Genomic DNA, 13765 nt, shown 5'->3' with positions numbered 1-13765 from the left:
AATTTCTGCCTTTTGGTTTATGTAATATTAAAATGAACTATAAAAAAGGGCTAACTAAATTTATCTCATTAAACCCAATTAGATTCTATGGGATTAAGAAATAAAAATCAAACTTACACTCAGAAATAAAAAAATTTACCAAGACTGCAAAACAAACAAGAACCAGTTCTACTTGGTCTGGAAAGAGAAGATTTTAGAAATTTCTGCCAACAATTCACTTGAAAATCACTACCCTGTGCCCACATCCAACTTGCATGCCAATTAAAAGTGACCAGCATTTACCCATGCTTGAGAAAGCTTGAGTTCTAATGCTAACCCTAACCCTGTGAAACCTTCTCTGTAACTTTTCAAGATGTTGTGAGATACTTTTTAAAGTGCTCTCCCTTACTGGCAAGATTAGTAATAAACCCTCATTTTCTCTCTGACACAGGCTTCCTTGGTTATCTTTGCAGAGACCATAATAATGGGTGATGTAGAAGCTACATTTAAAGCTATATTGGTTTCTTTCATTTTAATAAACCAGCCTTATTAAGTACAATTTTGTCTGTCTAGAATGAAGACAGCACCTACTTTTCCAAGTTTAGAATATTAGAGCTTGCCATTAATTCCAGATTATTAAAATAAAAACAATCTGCCCATGATTATAATTAAGAGTTAACAAAAAAGGAAGAAGTACCATTCAAAATCTCAGTGACACAAGCCTATGTCACTACTAAATCACACAGTAGCTAGAATGATGACAGTTATCAGTCTTTCACCAGAGAACCTGGTTATATCCCTTTTCCTGTTAACACCCTGTAGATAATAGTGTGTCATTAGTATAAATAATCAAGTGATAGGCCATGTAGTAGTACTGCTTCTGGAACGGCAGTTCACATGGTTACAGAATAGCATCTTGGTGTTCTCTGGAGTCTAGATTGTAAATTTTTATATTCAAGGAACATATATTGTTGAGTTTTGTATTTTCAGTGTCTTTCTTAGTGTTTGGCAAGGAATAGGTGCTTAATAAACATGTATTAAATATCTGACAAACCAGAAATATCAGAGGAGGATTTCTGAGGTTCTCAAATACTTCACACAGAGTTGAGGATGTACTGAAAGATACAAATCTAACTAAGTTTTTAGAAGCTCTCTAGATTGGAGGTGTAGGTAAAATATTCTTCCTTTCATGATTCCCAAGGCATGGAAGAGAAAAAGGCAATGGTCAACAGATTTATAATTCCCTTGGAAGACCAACTAGCTATAGGTTTCTCTCTCCTTGCCTCCCTGCTCCTCTTTGCATCTACACCATTCCCTGCTTCCCAAGCTACAAGTAACATAATCAAACAGGTGACAATGTGCTGATGAGGCCACAGAGACTGCATCATGTAAACAAGTTATGTAATCCTCCTTGGTACCCAGAGTACTACCACCACACATCTGTTTCAATTCATCAGTTGAGGGCTTGGGCCCAACTACATTAAACATATCATCGCTAGTATAATATTTGCATAATTTGGGGGACAAGTTCTACTGCAGAAAGTATATTTCCCCAAGACTTGCGAGGCATCTAATTTTTCTTGAGTGTTATTCCGCACTGTCTTCAGTGGCAAGCAAGTTTGTTTTCTTACAGATAAATTGCTTTGAGCTACAAATATTTCCATCCTGTCTATTTATATATTTTTTTATTATTATAGAATACAGTCATGCTGAAAATACTAGGAAATCATTATCTAGAGGTAAAAAGAGTTTTAAGAGATCATCCACTCCTCTCCTAAGCAGGTTTCTAATAATTTAAAAAGTTTGTTATTTAGTTAGCATTACTAATGCTAACTAAAGACTCTGCATTCTCCCTTGATGGTCTTTTTAGTGAGCACCAATTCAGTGCAGCAATGGAGGTAGAAACCAGAATTTTCATAGGTTTAAAGTGCAGAAGTCAAGGAAGTAAAATATAGACAACTGTTTGGAAACTTTGGTTCTGGAAACGAGAGCTAAGACAGTATCTAAAAGAGAAAAGAGACACCGGGTTGGGGTGACTCCAGTTTAAGATAAGAGACTTGAGCCCAGAGTTTGGAAATTATTTGAAATAAAATTTTGATTTTATAATAAATACATTTGTATTTTATACAAAATATTTTTAGATGAATGCTGAATTGACCTTTTGGAACTATCATCTTACATTCTAAACCACATACACTTAACATGTAAATCTAAACATTACTATCTTCTAGCTACCTTTCCTAGACAGAAGGTAGATAAAAAGTATGTTAAATGTAATGCATAACAGACTGTCAACTCTCTCCTTTCCTCATTGCTTCAAGTAAGATAGTCACATATAGAACTATAAGAAGTTTCTTGTTCTTATACTAATATTTTACATACAACAATGAAAAATAGTATGAGTCATGAAATTATTCTCTAGGCATATTAAATATTCTATATTGATAAGTCCTGTGATCAGTTAATAGTGAAATATCTTGGCTGAACAAGGATTTAATATGTAAAGTTTCTCTATTATGACTTAGAAATCAAAGCTAAAATGTCAATGTATCAATTTAGTTCTACACCAGTAATGAGACAGTCAAATCAAAAAAACAGTTGATATCAAATTAAGATGAATTTCTGAAATAAAATGTGAGAAAGTGACAATAAAGTTCCTAATGGTGATTGTCTAGTTTCATGATTAAATCACTACCAGAAAATCCAACTTAGTGGACTTCCAACTAAGTTAATTGATTAAAAAAATACATATATTATTCTGATCTGTTTAAAAAGTTAAAGTTAAATTTTTAAAACTACTAAATAGGCTACATTCAATAAACTTTCTAAAGGTGAGCCAAATCCAGTTCAAAAAAGAAAGCAACCTGGCTGTGCATAGCAGTATATGCCATATATCAACGACTACTTAAAATAATTGAGTATCTGGCACATCCCCAGTACAAGGCCCAAATCCAGGCATAAGACTGTGGTAGGCAGCAAAATTGCTGGAGAAAAGTCTGCACGGTCCAGAAGTTTCTAACCCAACACTTAGATCATCTCTTTAATCATATCTCTAGGGTCACATATCCTTTAAAAACCTCCAAAACTGGCCAGGCGCAGTGGCTCACGCCTGTAATCCCAGCAATTTGGGAGGCCAAGGAAGGAGGATCACAAGGTCAGGAGATCGAGACCACCCTGGCTAACATGGTGAAACCCCCATCTCTACTAAACACACACACACAAATATTAGCCCAGTATTGTGGCAGGAACCTGTAGTCCCAGCTACTCAGGAGGCTGAGGCAGGAGAATCGCCTGAACCCAGGGGGCAGAGGTTGCAGTGAGCTGAGACTGCACCACTGCACTCCAGTCTGGGTGACAGGGTGAGACTCTGTCTCAAAAAACAAAACAAAACATACAAACAACAACAAAAAAAACCTCAAAAACTATGAATAATATTAATATTTTTGTATTCCCCATCATTTCAAAGCAACTTAAAGACAACTGTATGTATATAATAAAACTATCAATTAACTGAAAAAATAGCTGATAAAACATTTGATTTATTAAAAAAATTTAATGGCCAAACCACAAAATTGATGATGTTTTGACAGAAAATGTCTCCCAACTCCCTACTCCTATACAACAATTTATCTGAAAAACAAGTGACTCTGAGATGACATGAAGATCAGAACTCTGAATACCTATAAAGTCTCTAAAGAGCTGATGACTTAAAAGTTGAAAGCTAAAAAGTTACTAATATTTAAAAAGTAAAGTTAATATCACTGTATATCCCAAATCTTACCAAAATATAAAGTTGGTTTTACACTGAATGCATAGCTCGAAATAGGTTTACAATGTTTTTTTCCCCCAAGATGAAGTCAATTATATTTTGTGTAGAAAAAATAATTACTTACCGCTATAATATCTAATGTATTATCACAGACCTTTCGAATTTCATTATTCTTATCATGCATCAGGTCTATGAGATATGCCGGAGCCTCTGAATAAAAATGGTTAAAGATAGAAACTACATTTGATATTGTGGCTAATCAATAATATTAGAAAAATCTCATATTTTTTCTTTTCTTTTCTTTTTCTTTTTTTTTTTTTTTGAGACAGAGTTTCACTCTTGTTACCCAGGCTGGAGTGCAATGGCACGATCTCGGCTCACCGCAACCTCCGCCTCCTGGGTTCAGGCAATTCTCCTGCCTCAGCCTCCTGAGTAGCTGGGATTACAGGCACACGCCACCATGCCCAGCTGATGTTTTGTATTTTTAGTAGAGACGGGGTTTCACCATGTTGACCAGGATAGTCTCGATCTCTTGACCTCGTGATCCACCCGCCTCGGCCTCCCAAAGTGCTGGGATTACAGGCTTGAGCCACCGCGCCCGGCATATTTTTTCTAAATTTAAATGCTAAATAAAAATTTAACCCAAATTTTGAAATAAAATTAATGCAAGATGATCAGAAATACTTAATATTTCATTTGTTTAAAAAAACAGGGATAATAGGGACATAAAAAAAAGAAAAATCTAGATAAAAATGGATATGGAAAACAAAGTCAGTAAATTCCAGGAAATACAAGACCCTATTCCTGAATACATGAGGATCATGAACATAAATGAAGAGGAATTTCTATAGTTGTGTAGCTACAAATGCTTCTTAATCTATCCTGCTCTCCTAAAAATTCAGGAAAACTAATTTCATATAAAAGTAACAAGAGAGATTCATGGTCAAAAGGAGAAGGCATACGACAGTTTCACATAAAAGAAAGCTGCAACTTAAAAATTCAAAAGAGATAAAAAGAATGAAAAAATAATTATATATATAACTATCTATATGTAATTATATATATGTGTGTATATATATACACAACACAAATCAGGATTAGAAAACCGAAGGAAATAAAATAATTCAGAAAAGAACCAAAAACACAAGTGAAAATCATTTTGGATATATAAAAATTAAGATAACAAAAGAGTAAATCAACACAACAGATAAGTCCTCACAAAAAACCTATGAGATGACCTATAAACAGGGTTGTCTTTCAAAGAAGTTACTTACGAAAACTACATTTTCATTTAACTATTTTCTGTAGTGGCTTCTACGGTCATGTAAATTTTAAGTAATTCTACACATAAAATATACCTTCAGAGACTCTCAACCCAAAAAAACATATTCAAAGTTCCAAGAAGACCCTGTAACAAGAAAACTTGCTAACTTTAACTCAGTGTTTCTCAAACTTATTTTACTATCATAGAACCTTTTTTTCATTAAGCAGCTGTTAAGGAGTATGTTCCACGGAAGACAGCTAAGGAAAAATTAATTTATTCCAATTATTTTAACATTGTTTAAAAGTGTATTTGGAGTTTATCTTTCTGGGAAAGTCAGTTTATAAACCATATTAAAAATATTTATTACTTTCTCTACTGTTAGCTGTTAAGGCAAGGCAGAACAGGATTTGTATTTTGATAGCCCATATTAACATTAACATTTTTCACAATAGACTTGTTATTTAACAGACTTGACTCTTGGAAACTTTATATGGTTCCAGAATTTTTAATATTTTGAGATAGGGGCTCCCTCTGCCATCTAGGCTGGAATGCAGTGGCACAATCGTAGTTCACTGCAGCCTTGACTTCTCAGGTTCACGTGATAACTCCTGCTTGTTTCCTGAGTTGCTGGGACTAGAGGCATGCAACACCATGCCCAGCTAATATTTTATCTTTTTATTTTTAGTAGAGATGAGGTCTCACTATGTTGCCCAGGCTGGTCTCAAATACTTGAGCTCAAGTGATGCTCTCACCTTGGCCTCCCAAAGTGCTGGGATTACAGGCATGAGCCACTGTGCCCGGCCAGTTGTACTGGATTATAATTTTATATTTCTTGTATATTAATCCTGTCTATCTCTCCAACAAAACTATAAACTCCTTGAAGTCAAGGACTTTCTTTTTTCTTTTTTTTTTTTTTGGTTCATGTCTTTTTTTTTTTTTTTTTTTTTGAGACGGAGTTTCGCTCTTGTTACCCAGGCTGGAGTGCAATGGCGCGATCTTGGCTCACCGCAACCTCCGCCTCCTGGGTTCTGTTTGGTAGAAAAAACCCACAGTCCTCCATTTTGTCCCTCACTTCCTGGAGTCCGCCTGCACTCTGCCTGGTAGCGCAGGGCGGCCAATCACTGCTCAGCCTTAACCCGCCAAACCTAAAGCCAACCCCCATCCCCCACCCCTTGACAGTTGCAGTAGTCTGCCTAGAAACAAGACAGCCAATAAAATTCAAACCTAAGCCCGCCAAGAGGTGACCAATCCCCTTCTGGCACGCAGAAAACCCTCCTCTGCTCTCCCTTCCACCAACCAGCAGCTAACACCTCCGCCTAAATTCCATCACCTTCCCGATATAAACCTATGTCTTCAGCCATTTGGTGCAGCTCTTCCCTCTCCCGCTCGAGTTGCCCGTAAACCCCAATAAACCTGGACTCGGCTCAACAACTCCTCGAACTCAATTACTTCGGGAAGGGTCTCTGCGGGTCGCACAGGTTCGGGCAATTCTCCTGCCTCAGCCTCCTGAGTAGCTGGGATTACAGGCACGTGCCACCATGCCCAGCTAATTTTTTGTATTTTTAGTAGAGACGGGGTTTCACCATGTTGACCAGGATGGTCTCGATCTCTCGACCTCGTGATCCACCCGCCTCGGCCTCCCAAAGTGCTGGGATTACAGGCTTGAGCCACCGCGCCCGGCCGGTTCATGTCTTTTTATTTTATTTTATTTTATTTTTTGAGTCGGAGTTTCGCTCTTGTTGCCCAGGCTGGAGTGCAATGGCGTGATCTCGGCTCACCGCAACCTCCGCCTCCTGGGTTCAGGCAATTCTCCTGCCTCAGCCTCCTGAGTAGCTGGGATTACAGGCACACACCACCATGCCCAGCTAAATTTTTTGTATTTTTAGTAGAGATGGTGTTTTTAAGAGACAGAGGGGGTCTCATTCTGTTGCTCAGGCTGGAGTACAGTGACGGGATCACAGCTCACTGCAGCCTCAGTTTCCAGGGCTCAAGCGATCCTCCCACCTCAGGCCACAGAGTAGCTGGGACCACAAATACATGCCACCATGCCCAGCCAATTTTTGAGATGGGATCTCACCATGCTGCCCAGACTGGTCTCAAACACCCGGGCTCAAGTGATCCTCTCACCTCAACCTTCCCAAGTGCTGGTCAAGGACTTTCTCACACGTCTAACACATAAGCCAGTATCTATTTAGATGGTCAAAACTTGAGAAATGTGTGAATAAATGAAAGTTTAATTACATATAGTAAAAGAGTGAGCAGATACCAAAACTTTCAGCTTAAGGGGCTGTGTGGATGACACAGTTGTTATTCACAATGAATACAGAAGGCACGACTGTTTTGCTTATCAGGGAAGGATGTTACCAATATTGAGTACCCTCTGGATGCAAGAATGATAAACTACCAGGTACTAAATACCTCTGTGTGTTGGGAACTATTGGCAATTTAAATCCATTAGTACTTACAACAATTCTATAAGGTAGGAGGTCTTTTAATTTTAATGTTAATGTTACAGGTATTTTTTAGGTACATGATTGTATGCTAAGTATGTTAAGTAACTTTTCCAAGGTCCTGCAGCTTAGTAAGTAGCAAAAGACAATTTAAAATTAGGACTATTTGATTTATAAACGCTCTTCAGGCTACAGCATGCTATGCTCCTTTAGGTAGGTGGAATATATCCAAGTAGCAGTTAGTAACAAATGCCTGGGGCTCAAGATAGGGGTTATGAAGATTAAATACTTAGCATATAGTTGGTAGCTAAACTCATGGGAATAGATGTGCTTTCCCACATAGAGTAAATAAGGTAAGATTAGAAAAGAACCAAGGATAGTCCTAGGAACCTCTGGTATTTAAGGTATGTTAATAGAGAAGGAAGTTCTGATATGTTTGTTAAGTTTCTTAGGAATCATAACCTGACTAGTTAATAAAATTGTTCTCATTATATTCTACCTACATACTGATTTGGGGTCAAGAGGTTCCATGGAAAATAGGTTATCTTCTAAATTTATCTCAAAACTTAGTGTTTTCTACATTATTTCTACATTTGCAAGAAAAAAAACCAAAGATGCATCCTTTCTGAATATGTAAAATATTGCTATCTACTGTAAACACTGAAAGGATACGTGTTTCCTTGATTATGACGTCTCTTGTGGCTTGGTGGAAAACCATTTGGTAGAAGACATAAATTATCTGACATACAAATTCATCATCTTCTTGTTGAGCTGTAAGTAAACAAAAAATTCAAATGAAGAATACTATGTTTATATAACAAATTTAAAATCATTGAGGGGAATAATATAGAATGAGAAAAACTAAAAGTGATAAGGAGATAAGTAAGCAGAAATGGATTAAACTAACTTCTATGTTTCTAATGTAAAATGGTAATAGTTACTACCACATGGTTTGTACATAAGAATTCTTTAAACAATTCTAATTTGTAAAATAAACCTGGTTCTATTTTGTCTTTATAATGTTGACTTCACAGGAGAAAAATAATTCTTAAAAATCATATCTTCTAAACTTTAGGTAGAAACTGAACTATTATAAAAAGGTATTTCCTTTTGCTGAATAATGTTCACAAAATTAAACTTTACATATTGGCATGAAATAATAAGCAATTTAGTTTCCATCTAATTAATTATAATAGTAAAAAGTTACATAATAAAGGCCACTTAATAAATGTTTAATACCATACAATTAGTAACTTAACATAGCAGCTGATGTCCACTGATTAATATGTAGTAGAAAAAGCATAATTTCTTATAGAAACTAACCTTAAGTAATGGTTGTAAAATTAGATTTAATAGTATAGTTTGCTATCAACTCTTGGTAAAAGTTCAATGACATTTTAGAAACAGATTTTTAGGTCAACAGAGTATCAAACCAGTTGTATAGAATAAATTGTGGGTCCCTTAAAGTTCAATTTGTCCCAAGTGACCTCCCTCACTAACTTGCCAAGGTACTACTCCCTCAAACAAATTGGGCTAAATTTCTCACTATTAATTACTATATTGGTATACAGTATTCCCTCACTTAACACCAAAGGTTTCAATCTTGAAAATCCATATATTTCTTAAAAAGAGTATTATAAAGTCTCTGCCTGTGATAATCTCATGTCAGAGAACACCAAAACATAGTAAAACACTCTGAGCTAGCTGTGTCAGATCACTTTATAAAGCTCTCTTGATTATAATCACTGTGGGACAGCAATTTCAGGATGCAGGTCATTTTGCTTCAACTTTCTTCAGTTCTCCACAAAATCTTCATTCTCACTCTGTCAACTACGTGTCTTTACTTTCACCTCCCAACTACTTAGTCTTTCGTTTAACTATTTCTGATCTGCAAACTTCTGGCTGTGAGAAGAGTGTACCAAAGTAAATACAAATACACTACATTTTGGAGAAGGAATACTTCAAATATGGGGCATTATCTCTAGATGACCTATTGAAATAAATCATATTAAGGAACTTACAAATTAAATTAAAAAAATTCAAAACAGAAAAATGTGCCAAAGGCTTAAACAGGCACATCTTTGTATTAGGTATCCCTAAATGATCAATAAATGTAAACAGGTGTTCAATTTCATTAGTCATTAGGGAAATGCAAATTAAAACCATAATGACATACCAGTATGATGGCTACAATTGAAAGGACTGACAATACCCAGTATTGAAGGTGATGTGGAACAACTGCAAGTGTCTTACATTACTGATAGGAATGAAAACTGGGACAACTACAGATTGGCACAGTTTACTAAAGCTAAACACATACAAACTTTGTGACCCAGCCATTCTACTCCTACATGTATACCTGATAGAAATGAGTACATATGTTCACCAAATAAAAGGTTTCAAAATGTTCATAGAAGCATTATTTATAATAGTCCTCCTCCTCCCTACAAAAACCTAACTACTATCCATCAGTAGCAGAAAGGATAAATGGTGGTATATTTATATAGTAAGATATTACATACAACAATGAAAATGAACAAACTTTCATATACAACATAGATGAATGTCACAAGTATAAGAAAGAACAAAATAAACTAGATTCCACTTATATAATAAAGTTCAAAACCAACCAAAACTAATCTAGTGGTGACAAAAGAAACTGTCTTTTGTTTCAAACTAACCACTTTTTTTTGAGGCGAAGTCTCGTTCTGTCACCAGGCTGGACTACAGTGGCATGATCTTGGCTCACTGCAACCTCCGCCTCCTGGGTTCAAGCGTTTCTCAACACTTCAGCCTCCCAAGTAGCTGGGACTAAAGGTGTGCATCACAATGCCCAGCTAATTTTTGTATTTTCAGTAGGCACAGGGCTTCACTATGTTGGCCAGGATGGTCTCATCTCTTGACCTCGGATCTGCCCTCCTGAGCCTCCCAAAGCGCTGAGATTACAGGTGTGAGTCACAGCGCCTGGCCCCAAACTAACCACTTTGAAGGAGGTGATGACTGAGAGGAGGGAGAAGAGGCATTTCTAAGGTATTGGCAATGTTTTATTTTCTTACGTGAGTGATAATAACATGGGTGTGCTTACACTGAAAATACATTGAGCTATACTTAAAATTTATGTATGCTATTATATATTCTAAAAGTCTAATAAAATACGAAATGCATATATATCATACCTAGTACAAGATGAACTGAGATGAGAGTATCTTCTTCAGGCATCTCATATTAGCGTTTTTCACTTCTGTACTATTGGGTAGTTATAATGTGTAAGATCCTAGAGAATTGGCCCTAATAAGATTCAGATAAATTTTGTATGCAATATGGAGAAGAACGAGTCCTGCCCCTTAAGAGCAATGTAAATGCAAGGGGAAAACCCTAGGCCTACACTCTCAAATACTGTAGGCCATAAACTACTGAAGCTAATTAAATTAATTCAAAAATTCAGGTTATCAGTTGTAAGAGTCACAGTTCAAGTGTTCTACAGCTGCATGTGTTGGACAGCACATATATAGAACACTTTTATCAACTAAGAAAGTTCAGAGAACTTAGAGGGCAATTCTCTCTGGATCTAGAAGGGAATATGATGTTTAGAATTAGCTTCCAAATGAACTTTCCTACTTAGAAGTCAAGTTATAAAAAACAAGATTTGCACAAGAGAAGAGATCCAATTCAAACCAACACAAAGCTCAACAGAAAGAAGTTATATAACACAGTGGTCCTTCCTTATCTGTGTTTTTTCTTTCCATGGTTGTAGTCACCTGTAGTCAACCATGGTCCAAAAATATTAAATGAAAAATTCCAGAAATAAACAATTCATATGTTTTAAATTGTACACAATTCTGAATAGTGTGATGTAATTTCCCACCGTTCCACTCTGTCCAATCCAGGACATGAATCATCCCTTTGTCCAGTGTATTCAGGATGTGCATGCCACCCACCCATTAGTCCCTTAGCAGCCATCTTGGTTATCAGGTCAACTAGCGCAGTACTGCAATGCTTGTGTTCAAGTAACCCTTATTTCATTTAACAGTGGCTCCAAAGCATAAGAGTAGTGATGCTAAGCATATTCTTATAATTGTTCTCTTTTATTATTATTGTTGTTAATCTCTCACTGTGCCTAATTTATAAATTAAACTTTATCCTAGGTATGTTTAGAAAAAGACAGTATTTATAGGGTTTGGTAGTATCTGCAGTTTCAGGCATTTGCTGAGGGTCTTGGAATGTATTCTCCTTGATTAAGTGGTGACTACTGTATTGGTTGTTCAAGGCTGGTGAGGAGAGTACTTTTGTAAAATTGGTCCTGAACTTTTTATAGCAACATTCTTACCTTTGAAAGCTAAAGATCTTTGATACTACTCTACCCAATTCTAGTTAGCTATATTTAATTCATTTTTCTTGATTATGTAAGTTGCTATAAAACAATTAATGTAATGAGAAAAACAGATTGTAGACTCTGCATTTTATATTTAGATATTTAAATCAGTAAGCTGTTTAGACATTAACATAAAAATAAATTAAGGTTATTTACCATTTAGCAATTCAATGAGTGCAGGGATTATCCCAGATTTGGCTAGCAATGCAGCACAAGAGTCATCCATGGATACAGTTCCAATCATTATAACCACTTCTAAAACAAGGTCATCTTCTGCAGCACCTAGTGAAGTCAAACCATAGAAAGTTTTCGGTGAAATATCCTGATCCAAATTCATTTATAGCATCAAAATTTAAATACACAGAAAGGATACCAAAAGCTATTAAATCAAGTCATATGAATCACTGATATGCTATAAATTTTTCCTTTTTCCAAATTTTCATGTTTGCTGATGATAGTTTACGATAGCGGGGGAGGGGGGACGGAAGCAGCAAAGAGTGGAAATGAGCTTTTGAGAGTACAACTGAATGACAACATAGACAAAGAAAATAAGACTCATTTGAACGCCTCAAAGACCTTTCTTTGTGTGTCTGTATGTATATGTAGAGGAATGGCATTTGGTAATTTTAAAAAGACAGAATTTACCAAAAGAACACAAGAAAGGTAAAATAGAAAACAAACTAATATTAAGAAAACACACTTTTAGGAGAAAGAGAACATACATATAAGAGGAAATCCAATGATCACCTTGCTGGAAGAAGAGAGCTATAAGAAGAAATGGCTTTTCCTAACATAATAATACAATAGTCACACAATAGTGCTCTAGCAGCCTTGTCCATAACAGAAAGAAATAACTTAGTGAATATGTAAAAGTCAAATACTTAGCACAGACCTGGTTTTAGTTTATCCTTGAGGTATGGAACTAACTTATATTCTTTAAGAACCAATTCCCAGTCTAAGTCTGGAATGGTCAAGTTTGCAAGAGTTCCCAAACATTCAATCACAAACTCCTCTTCTTCATCATTAGAGATCTGGGCTGCAAGGTCCCCAACATAATCCTGAATAAAACAGAATTATAATATAAAGTTAAAATATTATTTTTTATTTAATCTAATATTTAACTCACAGTAATCTAACAATTTAACCCATTGAAAGAAAAAAATCAATAAGCCTATGGTGAACTGATTTAAGGCAAGAAGGCTGTACTAGGGTGGAGGGATTAGGGTAAGGATCACAAAACAAAAACAACATTGAAACATAGGTTGAGATGCCTAGGTGCTAAAGTAACAAAGAAGTTGATAATGTAAGAGCAATTTGGATTATAAATTAATATTGGACAAGATCCCAGTAAGTATTTCCAAATGTAGCAATTTCAATTCCAAGTCTATTTTACTAGAAAGCCAAAATAATACTTACAATAAACAAATTTTTAGTTGGTCCATCATGCTGAGAAATGTTTCTTATCATTTTCATCAGCAATGGATCCTTAAATTTCAGTGCCCTCTTCATGAGCATCTTCAGCCCATTTCCTGAAACAGAAACGTCCCCCAATAAAATGAGGGTTAACTTAAGTTTAATATTTTTTTGTTTAGTTCTCAAAAAAAGCTGCAGCAACTTAGTAAAATGCATAACTCTTAAGGGTACAATTTGATTAATGTAGATGAAGGTATATACCTATGCAACACGTATCACATATCAACATACAGAGTATTTTCATTCCATCCAATAAGTTCACTTGTGCCCCTTCCCAGTCAATCATGTTCCCCAGATACAAGCACTTTTCCTCTTTCCTTTTCCCTGTCTCATTTTTAAGCATAAATAAGTTTTTCCTGATATAGAACTTCATATAAATAGAATCATACAGTATGTGTTATTTTGTGTCTACAACATCTACTATAAATGTTAAAAACATAAATACTTTTTTTTTTTTT

General features: G+C 35.7%; 1 protein-coding gene across 1 annotated transcript in view; it reads right to left on the bottom strand.

Moving 5' to 3' along the window:
* KIFAP3 (kinesin associated protein 3) overlaps positions 1-13765 on the bottom strand; it is a 149960-nt gene that overhangs the window by 45810 nt on the left and 90385 nt on the right. Inside the window, exons 13-17 of the mRNA XM_074389807.1 lie at positions 13251-13363; positions 12727-12892; positions 11991-12116; positions 8135-8233; positions 3873-3958 (exon numbers count right to left, since the gene is read on the bottom strand). Of these exons, the coding sequence (XP_074245908.1) occupies positions 3873-3958; positions 8135-8233; positions 11991-12116; positions 12727-12892; positions 13251-13363 (590 nt within the window). The remainder of the gene's footprint in view (positions 1-3872; positions 3959-8134; positions 8234-11990; positions 12117-12726; positions 12893-13250; positions 13364-13765) is intronic.

This window comes from Saimiri boliviensis, chromosome 19, assembly GCF_048565385.1.
Source record: "Saimiri boliviensis isolate mSaiBol1 chromosome 19, mSaiBol1.pri, whole genome shotgun sequence".
Taxonomy (NCBI): Eukaryota; Metazoa; Chordata; class Mammalia; order Primates; family Cebidae; genus Saimiri; species Saimiri boliviensis.
This window is presented reverse-complemented; position numbering and strand designations above follow the sequence as displayed.